A 20,805-nucleotide genomic window follows, 5' to 3' on the forward strand; every position below is an offset into this window, starting at 1 on the left:
ACAAAGGTTGCCGTAAGGACTCAAAAATGACATTATCTTTTCGCGTAATTCAGGAATATTTATAGGTTGGTCATCTGTCTTGAAAACTGATTTTTTCAACATGCCCCGTATGCAGGCATCTAAGCTGTGAGATCCGGTGAGCAGGAAGGTTACGGGATTAGAGTTCCACAAGAAATTAGGCGATCTTCAAAGTGTCGTTGCAGAAGGGCAAGTGACTCCACCGCGGTGTGGGCTGTAGCTTCATCTTGCTGCATCCATTGCCGTTGGAGGGGTAACTTTCTAGCGCGATAAAAAACGGCGCAAATCCCACGCGAATGGGGTAATAATGAGGTGAAAGAGCATTGACTTTTCACACTGGTAACCCAGGTTCGAATCCTGGCGAGTCAAATTGAAAATTTGTGATGGACAAAGACTTTGGTGGTAGGTTTTCGTGGGGTACTCCGGTTTCTCATACCAGCATTACAACATTGATTCATTAATCAGCATCATGTGGTGTTATGTAGTTCGTTTCCTGTGGTGCACGATGGGTAATGCCTTCATGGCGGCTGAAAGATCTGCAAGCTTCGGCAAATCGCCCACTAAATGGGGACACTTGGGTGAATAACGCAACTCAAGTACCCACGTTTACATAAAAAGATAATAAGAGGAAACGCACACGATGTGCATAAAAGTTCGTCATGGCTACCATGGAAAATGTATTACAGCTCCTTAAATTGTCCTGTCAAAATTGCACCATATTTCTCGTACGTGTAATTAACCCTTAAATTGACAAGGTATCCCATAGGATACATGTTAATAGACTATATGCTATAATTTTAATCTATACTAATAATAAATCTGTAGCCGAAATTTTTCTGGTAATTTTCGATTTTCCAAAAATAATTGGTCCTAACATATATAATTAACCACCCTGAAACCGAAAATCGCTTTTTTGAAATTTTTGTTTGTATGTCTGTGTGTCTGGATGTTTGTTACCTTTTCACGCGATAATGGCTGAACCGATTTAGATGAAAATTGGAATATAAATTAAGTTCGTTGTAACTTAGAATTTAGGCTATATGGCATTCAAAATACATTATTTAAAAGGGGGGTTATAAGGGGGCTTGAATTAAATAAATCGAAATATCTCCCTTATTATTAATTTTCATGAAAAATATTACATGACAATAGTTTCTTTAAAAATAATTTCCGATAAGTTTTATTCTATGCAAAATTTTGATAGGACTGATATTTAATGAGATAAGTGTGTTTCAAAATTACAATAACAACACCATCTAAGGCGGTGCAATGAAATAAAAAACAAATGACTTCGTCTATAAGGGGCTTTGCACAACAACAATCGAAAGCTATGAAACATAGCCTACAGAGAATGTTTCTGTGTTTGTATGAAGTAATATCGGAAGCTAAATTAACCGATTTGTGTAATTAATTATTAGTTCACCATTGGAAAGTGTAGTTTTTCTAGATGGACATAATGCTATAATGTTATTACAGTAACTTCTGAGTGAATCGAAGACAGGTAAGTTTAAAATAGATTCTTATGCATAGAAAATTTGATAGGCTATTCTCTACATTCATTTCCTGTATTTCCTAAAATAATTTTATGACCAAATGAGTGGTCTCTGGATCAAAATGATCGCATTTTAATTTTTTTTAATACAATTTAAATTAAGTAACATAATAAACGATTTATCCTTCTATCAAATATGAGTGTTCCCTGGATCAAATCTGTGGTGTTCGGGTAAAGGGGTATAAGTCATTTTTTTGTCCAGATGGAATTTTGTTCCCCAGATGAACACACAAGTGAGTAGCCAATTTGCAAAACCAGCTATTTGCAAGTTAGACGAATTTTGGCAAATGAGGAAAATAGTGTAAAAACTTAACCACAGATGCTAGAGGCATGGTTTCTAGTTTAAATAATGGGGAAAAAATATTTAGTTTGTCTTCCTACAGCTCAGAAATATATGATTAATAGGTAATTAGTTATATTGTATATTAATTTGCAAATAGCAGGTTTTGCAGCCGAACAGAGCAGTTAGCAGGATTTGCAACTCTATAGGTAGCCATATTAACAATACATTAGTTTGCAAAACCTGGTATTTGATCAATGTTAACAGTTTATCTGACAAGACTAACTTGGAAACAAACTGACGGTAGAAGAGAACATTCTTATTTTCGTTACATACCTAAATATTATTAAACACACAAATATTGTACTATAAAAAAGTAAAAAAGGAGAACGGAATACTAATGTTATAGTTTGAAGGTTTCCTTATGTACTACTGTTTGTGAAAAGTGCAACACCCAGAAAAAATGGCCCGAACGACCCCAAACTCGGGAGATGTGTAAAACAGAGTACCAAATATAGTGTGTTCGTACGAGTCCCGCTTCAACTTGTCCTACAGTGATGGTCACATACGTGTTAAGCGCTACCGTGGTGAACGCAGTCCGAGAGCCTGCATTGTTGAGCGGCATTGCGGACAAGTTCCTAGTGTGATACAATATGCGATCTCGCTTCCTACGTATTCAGGACAATCTGAACTTCAACCGCTACATTAGAGAGGTCTTGGAGTCCGAGGTACTGCCCCTCCCTCAGGCAACTCCACATGCCATATTTCAGCAGCACAATGTCCGGTCACATGTGGCGAGGATTGTGCAAGTCTTCTTCGAAGAACGACGGGTATCACTGCTTTCCTGGCCTGCACGTTCGCCAGACATTTCGCCCATCGAACATGTCTGGGATATGGTTGGTCGGCAACTTGTTCGTCATGGTCCTCCAGCCACACTCTTGACGCTTTGTGGACTCGCATACAAACTGCGTGGAGGGAGATTCCCCTGGAACATATCCAGGAACTCTTTGATTCCATACCACGACGCTTAGAAGCTCTGATTGCAGCGCAAGGAGGCTTCATTCAATACTGAAATCTCACAGTCACAGATCAGGTACAGTTCTGTAATTCTAATCCTTGTGTATTTTCATGTATCTAAACTGTGATATCAATTTCATTTGTCACATGTATCCTTCTTGGTGTTGCAATTTCTACAAACATAAATGTAATATAACACTTTACAAAATGTTCGGTTCTTCCTCATCCATGAGTTCGAAGTCCACTACATCCGTATGTTCATCCCCATCTTCATTCAGGTCTGCAACAGTAAGGTCTTGCTGCTGGTTGAACATTTCGGTGTAGAAGGTCAGGTTTGCTTTCCGAAACCAGTCCTACCCGAAGTGCAATTCCAGAAGTCTTTCAATGTCTCTGATGTTTGCTTCTTTAAGGATGACACCCATTGGAATGTAGTCATTTTGGAAATGTTTACTTTTATTGTTTAAACTTTTGGATTCGCCTTTTCACTGGTACCATTCTCTTCATCATCTATATTTTCTCCCTCAACACTAACAGAGTTATTGAAACAGGATACACCATATTCATCCACACTCATTTCGGCAAAAGTCGAAAAAACTGCAAGATAATCACAGTAACCACTTCAAGACTTCAACACACTTAACATAAAAGGTTAGAAGTCTCCGATAAAGCGCGGGCAGAAACTCTCAGCTGATGTCTTAAATGCAGCAGTATAGTCAATTTAACTAGACGAGCAAAAAGTAGCTTTATTATCAGCGTATAATAATATCTTATCCGTTATTTTAGTATGCTCAATGTAATCCATATGGAGATCGAAATAGCAGCTTTTGCATCCGTAACTCTCAATGTGGCCATGTTGTCTCAGTGACATTTAGCAGGTTTTGCAAAAGTAAACATGGCATTGTGTAGTTAGCAGGTATTGCATCCTTACGCTCTCCACACTTAGCAGGTTTTGCAACCGTATGCAATTTTATTTACTAGATTTAAAGGCTTTAGAGTTCGATTTGTAACCGAATGTATGGCTTATTACGTAGCTAATGACGAACTGAAACCATGGTTACCATTATCTCATTTTTCATTTTTTTGGCAGTTAGCTGGTTTTGCATCTGGGCTACTGAAGTTAAATTATACAAGTGGGTGTGCAAAAATCAAAGAATACAAGCAGTTGATATGTTTTATTTGTGTAGAAAATTATTTGTAATAAGGGTTCCAAGTTTAATTTTCATTTATCTCCGAATTCATTTTTATGACTTATCTCCCTTTACCCAAACACCACAGAAATGTCCTATTTTAATTATGTAATTACTTTATATTTATTTCTAATGGATGCAGTGGAGCACACGGGTACGGCTAGTGTAACAATAGAAAAAAAATTTGTAGAAAAATTAAAATTCCACAACACTGTAATATTGTACAACATAGAGAGAGAGAGAGAGAGAGAGAGAGAGAGAGAGAGATAAATCGTCTGGCCTTAATTAAGGATGACCACGAGGATCCGGAAAATAACAGCAAATAAAAATATAATTAATTAATATGAGTATTGTTATAAAAATAAAATAATTAAGCACCACTGATTATCAATTATAAAATAAAATCTTAGAAGATGACTTTAAAATTATACTAATAAATAAAAGATTTTATTTAAAATTAGCATATCCTTAATTAAGGCCTTCTGAGTGGTATAAATGAAACTGTATAATCTGCAGGGAATCTTTAAGAATTTGCGAGATGATTTTTTGAATTTCAAAAGATGATATTGATAATTGTTTTAAAAAATTATATGTAAATTTTGGTAAAGAACTCCGAGCACCAAAAAATAAACCTGTCACTGACCAATTGAAGAGAGGGATGTTATACTTGGCACTAAGGTAGGGAATACAAGGTTCATAAATGGCCCTCTTTTCCTGATCAACCTGATGAGCTTGGTTTAGATCTCTCTCCATGCGTATAGTTGGATCTATGATAATAGCCTTTTGTTGTTGCCTGTTTATTGCTATTATATCCGCTCTTCTGTGAGAGTCGTCTTCAGAAATGCAGTGGACCTCTTCATGAACTTCCCAACCCTTGTTCCGAAGAAGACGATAGCTCCACGGACTCTATGATGCCTGTTGTTACGCAATAACTCTCCTTTCCGACAAAAGCCCAACACGTGGCCATTGGACATTGTGATAACTGTTTTCTTTACAGTTCGACAAAGTTTAATAAACTAGTGTGAGAAATGAAGTTTTGCTAATTGAAGGGTTAATTACTGCATTTAGAGATTCTGCGTTACTCTACTGTTAAACAAGAGTGTCATCGCAACAATGGACAGCTCTTTTTCTGATTAGCTTTCGCAACAATGGACAGCTCTTTTTCTGATTAGCTTTCGCAACTATGGACAGCTCTTTTTCTGATTAGTTTTCACAACAATAGACAGCTCTTTTTCTGATTATCTTTCGCAACAATGGACAGCTCTTTTTCTGATTAGCTTTCGCAACAATGGACAGCTCTTTTTCTGATTAGCTTTCGCAACAATGGACAGCTCTTTTTCTGATTAGCTTTCGCAACAATGGACAGCTCTTTTTCTGATTAGCTTTCGCAACTATGGACAGCTCTTTTTCTGATTAGTTTTCACAACAATAGACAGCTCTTTTTCTGATTATCTTTCGCAACAATGGACAGCTCTTTTTCTGATTAGCTTTCGCAACAATGGACAGCTCTTTTTCTGATTAGCTTTCGCAACAATGGACAGCTCTTTTTCTGATTAGCTTTCGCAACAATGGACAGCTCTTTTTCTGATTAGCTTTCGCAACAATGGACAGCTCTTTTTCTGATTAGCTTTCGCAACAATGGACAGCTCTTTTTCTGATTAGCTTTCGCAACAATGGACAGCTCTTTTTCTGATTAGCTTTCGCAACAATGGACAGTTCTTTTTCTGATTAGCTTTCGCAACAATGGACAGCTCTTTTTCTGATTAGCTTTCGCAACAATGGGCAGCTCTTTTTCTGATTAGCTTTCGCAACAATGGACAGCTCTTTATCTGATTAGCTTTCGCGACAATGGACAGCTCTTTATCTGATTAGCTTTCGCAACAATGGACAGCTCTTTTTCTGATTAGCTTTCGCAACAATGGACAGTTCTTTTTCTGATTAGCTTTCGCAACAATGGACAGCTCTTTTTCTTTAGCTTTCGCAACAATGGGCAGCTCTTTTTCTGATTAGCTTTCGCAACAATGGGCAGCTCTTTTTCTGATTAGCTTTCGCAACAATGGACAGCTCTTTATCTGATTAGCTTTCGCGACAATGGACAGCTCTTCTTCTGATTAGCTTTCGCAACAATGGACAGCTCTTTTTCTGATTAGCTTTCGCAACAATGGACAGCTCTTTTTCTGATTAGCTTTCGCAACAATGGACAGCTCTTTTTCTGATTAGCTTTCGCAACAATGAACAGCTCTTTTTCTGATTAGCTTTCGCAACAATGGACAGCTCTTTTTCTGATTAGCTTTCGCAACAATGGACAGCTCTTTTTCTGATTAGCTTTCGCAACAATGGACAGCTCTTCTTCTGATTAGCTTTCGCAACAATGGACAGCTCTTTTCTGATTAGCTTTCGCAACAATGGATAGCTCTTTTCTGATTAGCTTTGAACGGTCGTGGAATGGAATTTATGGGAGGGGAGCACTATAACCCAGCACTGCGACCTGTTACGATCTATTGCGCTTACCCTCAAGCTAGGTGCACTGTCTGACTATACTAAGATTCGCTGTGTACCCAGGTTTTGAGCAGGCAACCCCACTCGTCCGTAGACCAGCCCCCTCTGTGCATTGCCAGTCGGCGATTAAGGAATGTTGTGTAATGACAACGAAATGGCGACAGAATGAAGTTGATGCCAAATATGGAGAAAAACGGGAGAACCTCGAGAAAAACCACATCTGCGACCATGTCCGCCACAAGTGTCACTATGGATTTTTCAATGAAAACTCCCAGGCCTGACCGGGACTCGAACCCAGGCCGCCTGTGTGACAGGGCAAAGGTCTGACCACTCAGCCACTGCAAGGGTCTTTGAACGGCCATGATTGAAAAGGTAGATGTGTGGCAACGTTACCATATGTAACGAGAATTCTTGTACGCATGCGTGATTTCTTACTGTTTGTACGATTTGTGAGGGAAACGTCTTCTCATATGCAAAATGTACGAAAATTGTAATATCCTCTCCTTTTCTGACGTGTAACGTCTATTTTCGACCTACACTAATAGAAAAATGGAAAGGTTTATTAACAAGCTCAGACAGTAAAGTGTGAGACTCGCATTTGGGAGGTTCTGGGTTCAAATCCCGTGGCCGTTCAGTCTGAATAGTTATTTTTATGGTTTCCCTCAGTCACAAAGGCAAATGCCGGATTGGAAATTTACATACCATAAATCAGGGGTCGTCAGCACAGAGCACGCTGGGGCTAGCCTCCCTTACCCGTGGAAAACGCAGTGCACTATAGTGCTCTCGTAGCTGCTACGGTTATGCTCTCTATCTCTCCCTGTTGCACGACAGTGCACACGGGACGGCACCGCGTACCCATTGCACATTTCAGCGAGTGCTGACGACCACTGCCATAAATCATGATTCATCATCGCCTCAGTCACCAATTAAGCATCAATCAAAGTCTAAAATCATTTAGTACGTGAATACATGCCATCTGTATCACACGACAATAAAAATAGGAACTCAACAATAGTAAAAACGTACGATAAAAGAGTAGTGGAACGGAGAAAAATTCTCTCCGGCACTGGGATTTGAACCCGGGTTTTCAGCTCTATGTGCTGATGCTTTATCCACTAAGCCACACCGGATTCCCATCCCGGTGCCGGATCGAATCGTCTCACTTTAAGTTCCACCTCTTGGGTTCCCTCTAGTGGCCTGCCCTCTGCACTACGTCATAGATGTCTATGAACGTAGGACAATGTCCACACATGTGCGGAGGTGCACTCGTTATGAGTGACTAGTTGGCCGGGATCCGACGGAATAAGCGCCGTCTTAAACCACAAAGTGACTTACGCATATCATATATATTATTTTAATGTACCGAAGTGCATATTAAATTTCCATACAGATATTCTGCGTCATCGTACGATGAAAGAGTAGTGGACGCAGAATATCTGCATGGAAACTTCATATATACTTCGGTACATTAAAATAATATATAAATAGTAAAAACGGCCTACTGATATACGGCTACCCAAAGATCGTGTACACGCGATATGACCATATGACCACAAATGTTAAAAGCGTGTATAAATACTTTAAAAAAAATTAACTATTTTTAACTTAGTTATTTAACGACCCTGTACCAACTACTAGGTCTTTTAGCGTTGATGGGATTATGATAGCGAGATAAGGCCGAGAATTCGCCATAGATTACCTGACATTCGCCTTATGGTTGAGGAAAACCTCGGAACAAACCCAACCAGGTAATCACCCCAAGCGGGAATCGAACCCACGCCCGAGGGCAACTCCGGATCGGCATGCGAGAGCCTTAGTCGACTGAGCTACGTCGGTGGCCTAAGTTGTATTTATTTATCCTAATTCCTTTATAGACGCGACACACAATCATGGAGATTTCCTGAAATCAAATGTTACTTTTTATAACAGATATTTAAAAATATTGAATGGAATACGGCCAGAGCTTTTAATAATGGACGCAAAAAAGAGGTCTAAAGATTTTGCAGAACACGAAACGAACATTATATTCAAATGAAATTTAAAATACACCCGGCAAGAACAGCAATAGGTATTTCAAATCACAGCAATTTGATTGGTGACTGAAGTTAAATTTACAATAAATTAGCCAATGTAAGCATCGACGGACACATTTTTTTTTAAAATCGGTTAAGTAGGTAATTAATTCGTTGTCCCAGTCGAAGAGAGGTCTGAATTGTTAAATGTCAATACTGCACAAATGTGGTTTTCATAGTGAAATTGTAATGCAGTATGCAGTTGGCAACAAAATTATTATTGGTGTATTAATTTTACATTAACTGAGTGACAATGGCAAGGAAAAATTAAAATACGAGAATTTTTCCTCGCTGGTACGAAAAGTCGTGCTTCAAAATATGGCCACACTGATTTGTGCTAATCGCGCCAACAATGTGTCATTTCAAGTTCATAACATGCCGTAAATGTATGTTGGATGTCTTTAATAATTTTACGAGTGCATAATTTAATGTTTAATTCGATTATGAGTTGTGTGTGTATAAGTAGCTAAAATTTATAAGTGCTGATAGAAACTATGGTGACGAAAAGAACTGTGAAGATGCTGATAAAGGTAGGCCTAGTTGATTGAATCATCAGTCTCCTTACGTCCCGCAGTATTATCGTGTTTTTAACTGATAAATTAAACTGAGTGTATATTATATTAAACCCTAAACTATCGCCGAAGTAGTTCCATTCATACTCCACTTATACACCTTGCACATACGAATCTGTGACAGGTTAGGTTTGAATAGTTTATGTTTTGGACTTTCTATAGCACGCGATACTGAAGGTTCCTTTTTTTTACGAAATAAGTGGAAAAGTGGTCTAATTTTCAGAGGGAAGGTAGTTTGGAATGTGACGAATTCATATAGGACGTAAGTTGACTTGAAAATATAGGCTATTAGAAAATAGCTAAAAATTGGAAAGAATTAATCGGTGTAAGCAGTGATTTAGTTAGAAAATAATGTTTGCAGGAACTCACCTTATCAATTTAGAAATTGCCAAATAGACTCGTACTGAGTGTCAAGTTTCGCATACCGTACTCATGTTTCAGACATGCATACATTTTATTTTCCGGAACGTATAGGTAACCTAAAACTGATTAAACACGTAAAATGAAGAGGTAGAACGGTTAAACATGAACGCGAAAGACACATTTCACTTCACTTAGTATAAGCAAGGCATACCAAAAGCCTTTAACAAACCTAACCTAACCTGTAGCAGATTCGTATATGAAAGGGATGCCAAAAAACCTGAACTAACCTAACCTGTCATAGATTCGAATATGCAAAGTATACGAGAAGCACAAACTAATCTAACCTGTTACAGATCTCCACACTATAGAACTTAGAAGAAATGCAAGTTGGAAGTTTCAGTGCTGCGTGCTATAGGAAAGTCTAGGCTTTTGTTATCCTTGCATATACAGTCAATCAGCTGCATCTCTACAAAAAAGCTCTTGTAAATTCAACGACTTTCATTTCCAAATTCACCAGAACTACCTCAGCGCTAGTTTCATCAAATGGTAGCTATTTGAACAGTAATTAGTTCATCCACTGTTAAGGATAAGAGGCGAGTGATAATGTCAGTACAATTATAAAACTTAGCAAAATCAATAAGATAAAAATTGCTTAATATAAGGAGAGACTTTGCAGGAAAATATATACTGTGGTACCGAATACAGGAAGTGAAGAGTCACTACCGTTGATGAACTGATGTCAATAAATAGGCTATATCATAATATGGACATTCTGAAGGACGTGTAATTCGCGATTTTGAGAAAAAAAATTGTCAAAGTGCTATTTTTTATGAATATTAAGTTTGAAGAATGAGCTACGTAAAGATTAATTTTTGGTCCTACAGAACATACCTGTTTTGGTAACAATGATTATTAGAAGAGAAAAATTCGCTCCAGCGCTGGGGATCGAACCCCGATCTTTGGTTCTACATACCAAGTGCTCTAATTACTGAACTACGCCAAAGTTCAATCCACAGAACCGGATCAGGCCACAAAGGGAAAAACACTTGAGGGGATTCGATCTGGTTCTGTGGATTGAACTTTGGCGTAGCTCAGTGGTTAGAGCATTTGATACGTAGAACCAAGGCCCCAGGTTCGATTCCCAGCGCCAGAGCGAATTTTTCTCTTCTAATAATCATTGAAGAATGAGGATTGTAAAAATAATGAAATTGTATTGATGAATTTACAGGAAAATGTTGAAATATTGCATAAAACCTGGTGATGCAGATAACCTAAAAATCCGTGAAACAGGTGACGAATTGAAAGTCTGAATAATGTTTTAGACGAACTAACCTAACCTAAAAAAAGCGTGAAACAGGTGACGAATTGGAAGTATCAGTAGTGTTTTAGACGAAAACTGACCGGTAACCTAAAAAAACCGTGAAACAGGTGACGAATTGAAAGTCTGAATAGTGTTTTAGACGAAAACTAACCTAACCTAAAACCGTGAAAAAGGTGACGAATTGGAAGTCTGAATAGTGTTTTAGACGAAAAATAACCTAACCTAACAAACCGTGAAAGAGGTGACGAATTGGAAGTCTGAATAGTGTTTTAGACGAGAACTTACCTAACCTAAAACCGTGAAAAAGGTGACGAATTGGAAGTCTGAATAGTGTTTTAGACGAAAAATAACCTAACCTAACAAACCGTGAAACAGGTGACGAATTGAAAGTCTGAATAGTGTTTTAGACGAAAACTAACCTAACCTAAAACCGTGAAAAAGGTGACGAATTGGAAGTCTGAATAGTGTTTTAGACGAGAACTTACCTAACCTAAAACCGTGAAAAAGGTGACGAATTGGAAGTCTGAATAGTGTTTTAGACGAAAAATAACCTAACCTAACAAACCGTGAAACAGGTGACGAATTGAAAGTCTGAATAGTGTTTTAGACGAAAACTAACCTAACCTAGCCTAACCTAAAAGAACCGTGAAACAGGTGACGAATTGAAAGTCTGAATAGTGTTTTAGACGAAAACTAACCTAACCTAGCCTAACCTAAAAAAACCGTGAAACAGGTGACGAATTGGAAGTCTGAATAGTGTTTTAGACGAAAACTAACCTAACCTAAAACCGTGAAAAAGGTGACGAATTGGAAGTCTGAATAGTGTTTTAGACGAAAAATAACCTAACCTAACAAACCGTGAAAGAGGTGACGAATTGGAAGTCTGAATAGTGTTTTAGACGAGAACTTACCTAACCTAACCTAGAAAAACGGTGAAACAGGTGACGAATTGAAAGTCTGAATAGTGTTTTAGACGAAAACTAACCTAACCTAGCCTAACCTAAAAGAACCGTGAAACAGGTGACGAATTGAAAGTCTGAATAGTGTTTTAGACGAAAACTAACCTAACCTAGCCTAACCTAAAAAAACCGTGAAACAGGTGACGAATTGGAAGTCTGAATAGTGTTTTAGACGAAAACTAACCTAACCTAGCCTAACCTAAAAGAACCGTGAAACAGGTGACGAATTGAAAGTCTGAATAGTGTTTTAGACGAAAACTAACCTAACCTAGCCTAACCTAAAAGAACCGTGAAACAGGTGACGAATTGAAAGTCTGAATAGTGTTTTAGACGAAAACTAACCTAACCTAGCCTAACCTAAAAAAACCGTGAAACAGGTGACGAATTGGAAGTCTGAATAGTGTTTTAGACGAAAACTTACCTAACCTTGGTGAAAGATATAGTAGAATATTGCTTTGTAAAGTTGGTAACAGGAGGCGAACAGCACAGTGATATAATAACCAGCAAATATTTAGATGACACGTCCTTCACAATAGCCCATGATCTCGCCAGAGCAATGGAAACTGCCTCCCCAAGACATCACAAGACAAACGATTGCAAAACAGAGATGCAGGCAAGTCAAGCGACACAAACGTAGCCCAACAATGTGATTATACCACGAATCTTGTTTCTCTTGTGCAGGTGACCTCGTTGTCCACGAGACGACTTCTGATTACCTCGCCTGTTGGAGCGTTTTGTTCGGTCCAGTCTAACGCCCTCATCTATTTGGCTCAAAGTCTCATTTGCTGAATATGGAACGTCCAAATCAGGTACTGTACTGTCACTGTTATCCTGTAGTGTAGCACTTGTGTGAACAGGTACATCGCTAGCTGGCACAGGTTGGCTGGAAAAAGTATGGCGTCTGAGTCTGTCTTGCAGCACCAGCACACGTTGGGCCAGGATGTTGGACTGTCTCGTAAGCGTATTGACATGCTGGCCCATGGACAAGAGCTCTTGTTCCAGGAGACATAGTCGTAAGCTCTGCTGGCGTAACGCCACCACCAATAGCAGGGTGCTGAGAACATATGCGACGATACTGAAGTTGCTGAACAACTTGGCACGTGAAACGGTCACGTTTGTGTCGATATGCACGTCTACCTCTTTGTAGGATCGTACTGCCGGGATGTATACAGTTGTTTGAGCATTTTGTGTCACAATGCTCATTTTCTTGTACATTGTTCAGTTTTCTGTCCCCCGTCAGATCTGAAATCAGCATTCAATGTTCTGAGATTACATTAATGAAGATATCTATATATATAATTTGAAATTGTAATGGAAATTACGGGACAATGGCTGAACGGATTTTAATAAATGACCCCTCATGTTGAAGCTTGGAATCCAAAGTTTTCCAGAAAAATAGTAGTTGTCAGTGAAAGTCAGTTTTTCTACATAACTTTCCTATTTTTCAAAATTCATCTTTTGTCAGTTTTGAGAACTAATTGCATTTCAAAATAAAACAAAACACACACTACAATAAACAATAGGCTATTACACGAAGGCCATGACTTGCAGGATTGCTGACATATTTAGAGTTCAAATTCAATTGGTTATTAAAAGCTTCAAGACTTACTAAAAATAATTTACAGGTCTGATTCTGCGATGTGTAATTTTCTGAGTACACCTATGTATTGGATATTAAAATCTACAAAACTTGAGGTGGTTTGATGACATTATTACCATTAGAAATTAATTATTATTATAGTTAATGCCATGATGTTAATACATAAACTACAAAACTTGCGTAAGATAATAATATTGTTATTAAAAATCAAATATTTTTATAGTTATTAATCAAATGGGGTTGGATCTTTTTCATATATTTAATGATGATGTGGTGTAGATTCAGTATTGGCTCGAGAGAGCGCAAAAATTACAATTTCTAAGGAAAGACGATATTTCTTACCGGTACTGATAAAATAAGAGGCCTAGAAAATTTTGTAGTCTCCTGATCATTTCAGCAAGATCTCTTAGCAGGATAAAATGATTTTACTCTTACATTTCAAGCTCTACATTCAGCAGCTATACCAAGATGCTATGTCTATTGTACGAAAGCATAGCAAACCTGACTTCCTTTAACTTTCACCTACAATCCACAATGACCTGAAATAGCTATTGCTTTACTTCCACATGAAAAACCCACTGATATTCCTGACATTTTTACTTGCGTTTTCGCGTTGAAACTCAAACCCTAAAGGTGGATAGGTTCAAGAAAAAGTATTTGACATAAAAAAAAAACATTCAGAGGGAGTATGTTTTATTATTATGGAAGCAAATAACTTTCAAAATATCTAGTATTTTTCATTGAAAATAAATCTGAAAAATTTTTATTTGAACGTCTAAAGAACTTAGTTTGCAGCATTTGCTGCACAAGCCACTAGTATAGATTAGAAACGTTACTATACTTTATGACTAGAACTCGGATTATTATGTAAATGCATATTTTTAGTTTACTAGTGAAAAGCATACCCATTTAAGGGGTTACATTCACCTTCTGCCCTTAAAAATTTATGTTTTTATACATTTTATTCTCAATATCCTTAAGCCCTGTTTTGATGAAATTATTTTTATATTCTTACTGGTAGGTACTGTCTTCTACTGTTATTCTTTGATCTAAAAGAAAAAAATATTTGCCTACATTTATTTTATTTATTCTGACACAGATAATCAGTTTACAATAATGCAAACCAAAGGAGTTCTGAAATTAAAATACATGAATATGTGGAGGTAAAACATTTCAGAGAAGTATAATAATAGGTAACATATAAATTCAATGAAGCAAATTCAAAATATAAAGTTACAACATTGCAATCAGTTAAAATATGAATTAAGAATGTGAATTAAAATATAGAATAACAACGAAGCTAATTAATTGAAATATAACGATGCAATCAGTTAAAGTATAATTAATATAAGTTTTTGGAATTGTATATTTTCAAAATATTCATTTTGCAATTTGTACCAAACTGCTTTTTTTTTTTAAAAAATCACTCCCAAGATTTTTAATTATTTTTTATTAATTCTTTTATGTCTTAAAAATACCAATCATATTAACAAGTCTAAAAAGGTAAAGGTAAAGGTATATCCATCACATGCCATGAAGGCACTTGGGGGGCATGGAGGTAGAGCCCCTTGCTTTCCATGACCTCGGCACTAGAATGAGATGGTGTGGTCGGCACCACGCTCTGACCCCCGGGAAAGACCCGGTACTCAATTTTATAGGAGGCTGAGTGAACCTTGGGGCCGTTCTGAAAGTTTGGCAACGAGAAAAATCCCGTCACCACTCGGGATCGAACCCCAGACCTACCAGTCCATAGCCAGCTGCTCTACCAACTGAGCTACCCGGCAGCCTTATTAACAAGTCTAGCTCAGTAAAAACAAATGAATATGATTTTCTTGATGTAGTGTAATGAAGTTTAGTTTTCATGATTCTTCGAACTTAAGAAGTATATGGGAAAATCTTAAGAAGGCTCTCAGAAAAGCATAGGCAGAGATCAGGATGGAGTCGAGGCTAGAATAAAATTGTGAAGACTAATCCTATCCTTGAGAAATAGTGGATCTCATTAGCATTTTATTAGAGGAACAGTGAAATAGTAGTAGCTAATAATACAGCAGTTTTGCTGGCGGAAGGTTCCATTCATATGAAAGGAGTTGTCGACTTTCCTGTTCATGCTCTATCATTGACAGCACTGACAGAGTTGAAACTTTAGATAACCTGAAACGTGTGTTGAAATCTGTCATCTTAGCCATAAAAATAGTAGCATGTTTTTTTCTCTACCTAGAGCATTTTCTTCTGATCATTACTACCATTTCCCTCATGTTTATCAGGTGTTCCAATCGCCTATGCGCCTTTTTCTTTTATGCTAGTTATCTTGGATAATCCAATTTTACTGTCAATCTTCCACCTAGATAAAATATAAACTGAGAAAATGTCGCAAAACTAAGATAATTATGTTGGTGAAATACAAAAGAAGTGTTATCGTATTTTTCGAACCAAAATTTTGGATAAAATAATTATTGGTGTTGGTGAAATCATCCCCTAATAACAAAAAAAGTCTCTATTTTTTAATTTCTCACTGAACAGTTTTTTCAGACATTATTTTATAATATATATCTCATACTAAAAAAAATAAAATTATTTAACCTGCTGTGAAAATAAGGTAATAATACATAGTATTACAAATCCATGTCACATCCGTTTAGGGATGCCAAATATTTAAAGAAAGAATATGGAAGATTAAGTGAGTGACAAAATGTTATACAAGAAATCAACAGGTAATGACGCTAGATTTATTAAAGAAAACCCATATTTTAACAAAGTCAAATCTCATTGTATTTTGTTACAGATTTGGCTTCATGAAGAAGTTGTACATCATATTTTATAAATTGTAAAAATTCTCTGTAGGAATATTTGAAGTTGACTGCAATTTGTATTTCATCTTTTATGAGATTTGTACTGCTTCTATTTCGAATATCTGCCCATTTATTGTTCATGAGAGAAAATACTCTCTCTGTATGCGCATTACTGACGCATTTGCTTAGAACAAAACCTACTAATTTGGTCGAATTTGGAACATTGACATTATTTGATTTTAAATGGGTAAACACTAACATCCATTTCTGGTTAGCATTACCTTTTATAGACACTGCACATTTTAATGCATGCCTAGAACAACAACCAAGGATAATAGATATCTTCAGAAACCATTCCTTCTGCATTCTTTACATTGTATTTCAAATTAATATAATAGAGCGGTAAAATTAAAAGTTTGAAACAAAGCTCTTTGCATGACATAAGAATAAGGGAGAAAATCATTCTAAGAGCAGTCAAATACAGGAGCCGGGAGACTGTTAAAAAAGGGGCCAAATACGGGAGATCCCGGGAAATATGGGAGAGTTGGCAACCCTACATCCGTTACAGAAAATAACATTATTATTTTTAATTAAATAAGCAGTCATGTAACTTATCAACACAGATAGATACCAGCAAAGAATTTTTAAGGTACAATTATTCAAAAGGATTAACAGATTTTTAAGCTAATATAAAGTGAAGTGTTGGTGTGAGTTACATTTTTGTCACATCCGCCACAGCACAAAAATGACGATAAAACGAAAATTTTCAAAGCAAATAATAATGAAAATTCACATGAGTCTATGAAAGACCGCAAGGTGACGAGGTGATAGTTTAATAGTTTCCATTTCAGTCATTAGGCAATTACAAAAATTGCAATAGATATTGTAACATATTGATACATCCAAAAAATCTATTTTCGTTTTTAAAAATTAACTTCTGAAATTGTGTATATTTCACATCTGTGAATGGCTGTTTTATAGTTTCTGCTGTCTTTACTACAGGGCGACCCATATTTATGTCCAACTTTTTATTCATTTATCACAATTAAATGAATTAACATGACAGGATCAAAGTAGCATGAACTAATAGTCCAGTCATTAGGATTGCCTAAAATTCCACCAATATTAAAATTCGATGTAAGCACCAGCATTTGCTGCACATTTTTCCAGATGTGGCTGAACGTTCCATACTGCTCTCTCAAGCATTTCATTTGGCACCCGGCCACACTCCTCTCGTCTGATCATAGAATGTGTCGCAAAAGGTTAGGGTCCTCTTGAATCCATGCTAGTAGAGACTCCGCAAACTCCATTCTGATATCACAGTCCTCACATGACAGAGCTTGCACAAAGTGTGGCTTCCATGGCCGCCAATTCATTTCCTTTAGCAACCGCTGCATGGACCAGTGGCGTAGCGTCAATGTAAGCTGAAAAGCTTAGCTTCCCCAGTTAATAATAATTTCATAATAAACCTGCAGTTTATGGAGAAAATCATTTATTAATTTTAATAGAATTTATATTTACGCGTTAAATATTGTGATGCGGCAGCTCAGGATTATTTGTGATGCAGCAGTAAAGAAGAAGCCTGCACACACCAGCTTCCAAGCAGACCGGTTTCTTCTGTGTAATCCACTCCGCAGATTTTCCATCCCTTTTAAACTACCCTAGTCGCAAGGCTCGAAAAGAAGCTAGCTTTAACATTTAAAATAAGTAGTTTCCGAGTTATCCCTATTCGTCAGTTGTGTTCAGTTGAAGTGTTAGTGTGCATTGTGGCTGATTTAATAAATAATGAGTGAAATAACAGTTCCTGATACTAATTTACTTGAATTTTTTAGGACAATTGTATTATCAAGACTGACTTACGAACAAAAGTGTGATTTAAAAAAACAAATGACCGACTCCCTTGCAGTCAATGAAGAACACAACCAAAAGACAGACGCATACTTACGTAATGATACTAATATTGTGATTTCTCTAAGTATGACAGGGAGTGAGCTAATGTTATACGTATATGTGTCTATTTGTTAGAGATATGTGTAAACCGTAAAATCGTATTTTATTACGTCTCATTTGAGGTCATGCCTTATTGGTGTTACTTATTATGTTCCAACCAATCTTCGAGTGCTGACTTGAAATTTACTACTATTTATTTTAAGACTGTATTTTTGTAATACATTTTCTCATATTGCATGAAAGACAACTTGAGTTAGCTTCCCCTGGTCAAAATTTCATGCTACGCCACTGGCATGGACCCACAGGATACACCAGGTACTGTCGAATGGATTTCTTAGGATTTCTCTGGAAGACCTCAGTAGCAGCTGCTTTGGCCTCCTCTGTGATCACTGTTTTTGGTTGGCCAGTACCCTTCTGTTGCGTAACTGAGCCAGTGCGAATCAAGTTGGCGTGAAGTCTCTTGATGGTCTTGTAGTCCAGCGTCGCATTTCTTCCTTTCACCATTGTCCACCATCTCTGCACCATAACTGGGGACTGCCACACCTCCATTCAAGCAGCAATTCGTGTTCGATCGTATACAGATAGTCTTGTAGAATTGGTTAATGTTTTAAGATTTACACTACATTTTTCCGATTACATTAAATTTTCGACCCATACTGAGAACATAATAAAGTAAAATAAAATGACAGCTTCTTTTGTGCTTTTAATAGTATGGAACACGGTACATTTTAGCGGTGGAATGGATCATGTCACCTGATTGATTTTGCTACTACAGGCTAATAAAAAGTTGGACATAAATATGGATTGCTCAGTATAATGATATTGTTCCACTTTGTTCTTTTTTTTTTTTTGTGACTAATTTAATTTTCTGCATGCTCACTCATTTTATACATGCTATACTAAATTATAACTTACTGTTGTTCTGATGATGCACCAACTATCTAGTTTGTAGTTACTATTGCTGAAGTCTTAAGTGTATTTGAGTCTTTTTTTTATCTTGCTATAGGCCTAAGTAGAGAAATGTTTCATGTGCCATTTTTCAGCTTGGATTATTGCTTCAAGTAATATTTTATTTTCGATTTCCTTTCTGTAAAAAGAAACAAAATAGGAAAATTAATTTTTTTTTTTTTTTAGACATTTCGATTTTCTTTGGGAAAAAGTTAGAATCTTGAAAATAACTGGAGATAACTTAACTCTGGGAAGGTGGGTGGGGGGAGAAAAACAAGTTCGAATCGATCATCGTACTGGTCCAAGAAGCAAATCAAGATTATGAATGTGTGTTATGTTAGTGTTGGAATTGATAAAAATATAGAGTGGGGGAAATTTCTCGTTGATATATTAAGGTTTTTGGTTTTTTAAGTATGTGTGTCAATTATATGAAACTTGGACTCTCACTTTGAGAGAGTAACAGAGATTAAGGGTGTTTGAGAATAAGGTTCTTAGGAAAGTATTTGGGGCTAAGAGGAATGAAGTTACAGGAGAATGGAGAAAGTTACACAACACAGAACTGCACGCACTGTATTCTTCACCTGAACATTAAATCCAGACGTTTGAGATGGGCAGGGCATGTAGCAGAAATGCATATAGAGTGTTAGTTGGGAGACCAGAGGGAAAAAGACCTTTGGGAAGGCCAAGACGTAGATGGAAGGATAATATTAAAATGGATTTGAGGGAGGTGGGATATGATGATAGAGACTGGATTACTCTTGCTCAGGATAAGGACCAATGGCTTATGTGAGGGCGGCAATGAACCTCCAGGTTCCTTAAAAGCCATTTGTAAGTTAGTAAGTAAGTATGTGTGTCAATTACAGTAGAACTTGGTTATAGCGACCTCGTTTTGTGTGACACCTCGCCTATAACGTCAAATATTCTGTGGTCCCAACTAATTCCCCATAAGACATATGCTTTTCTACCTTGTTTAATACGACAAACGTATATGCGTCTACCTCGCATATAACGTCATTTTCAACCTCAGTTTGGAATACAATATTTTGCTGAAATCTGGCAAATCCTTTATTGTTCTCTTCTATCATAGACCTCTGGAATGCAGGCAGATTCCCCATCCAATTGTAACCTGCCCGAATTCATGCGGTATTAATGGTACCTGCAGTTTCGACAGGAAGGTTTTACTAAGTGCACGCATTTTAACGCAGTATGGCCACTAAAAGAAGTGAGTGACACTTTAGAAGCCATTAGAATTGTGAACATTTCTATGAATCTTAAAAGTATTTATTTCAGTCACTGACTTCACAGCATATGTTTAAGGTGCTACACCTTTACATTACATATTTAAAGACGTATGAACATTTTCGTTGGTCTACGCCAACATCATCAGATACGAAGTACATTTCAGCAATATCAGTGCTCTCTACATAATATCTACAAATACAAAACATATTTAGTGGCATGCAAAATGAGACATATTAAAAACCAACATTGCTGTGATACACATTGACATTCTATATGACTGCCTTGATTGTCACTTACTTAAAATACACGTATAGATTACAAAAAATATTGATTTACATATATATGTAAATGCAAGTCTTCACATATGAGATAATAAAATGACATGATTTAAAAGTGATAAAAATAATAAAATATAAAACTAAGATAAAAATTATGA

At 36.9% G+C, this 20,805-nt stretch overlaps 1 protein-coding gene across 5 annotated transcripts in view; it reads right to left on the reverse strand.

The window, feature by feature from the left end:
- The window catches only part of LOC138692201 (uncharacterized), a 56,330-nt gene that overhangs the window by 16,925 nt on the left and 18,600 nt on the right, over nucleotides 1–20,805 (reverse strand). For 2 of the 5 annotated variants that reach the window (XM_069815286.1, XM_069815284.1), the window contains exons 2-3: nucleotides 19,095–19,266; nucleotides 12,497–13,082 (exon numbers count right to left, since the gene is read on the reverse strand). In XM_069815286.1, the coding sequence (XP_069671387.1) occupies nucleotides 12,497–13,055 (559 nt within the window). In that variant the 5' untranslated portion in view covers nucleotides 13,056–13,082; nucleotides 19,095–19,266. The remainder of the gene's footprint in view (nucleotides 1–12,496; nucleotides 13,083–19,094; nucleotides 19,267–20,805) is intronic. The other 3 variants (XM_069815288.1, XM_069815287.1, XM_069815285.1) reach the window with 2 other exon arrangements.

This window comes from Periplaneta americana, chromosome 16 (assembly GCF_040183065.1).
Source record: "Periplaneta americana isolate PAMFEO1 chromosome 16, P.americana_PAMFEO1_priV1, whole genome shotgun sequence".
NCBI classification, from domain to species: Eukaryota; Metazoa; Arthropoda; class Insecta; order Blattodea; family Blattidae; genus Periplaneta; species Periplaneta americana.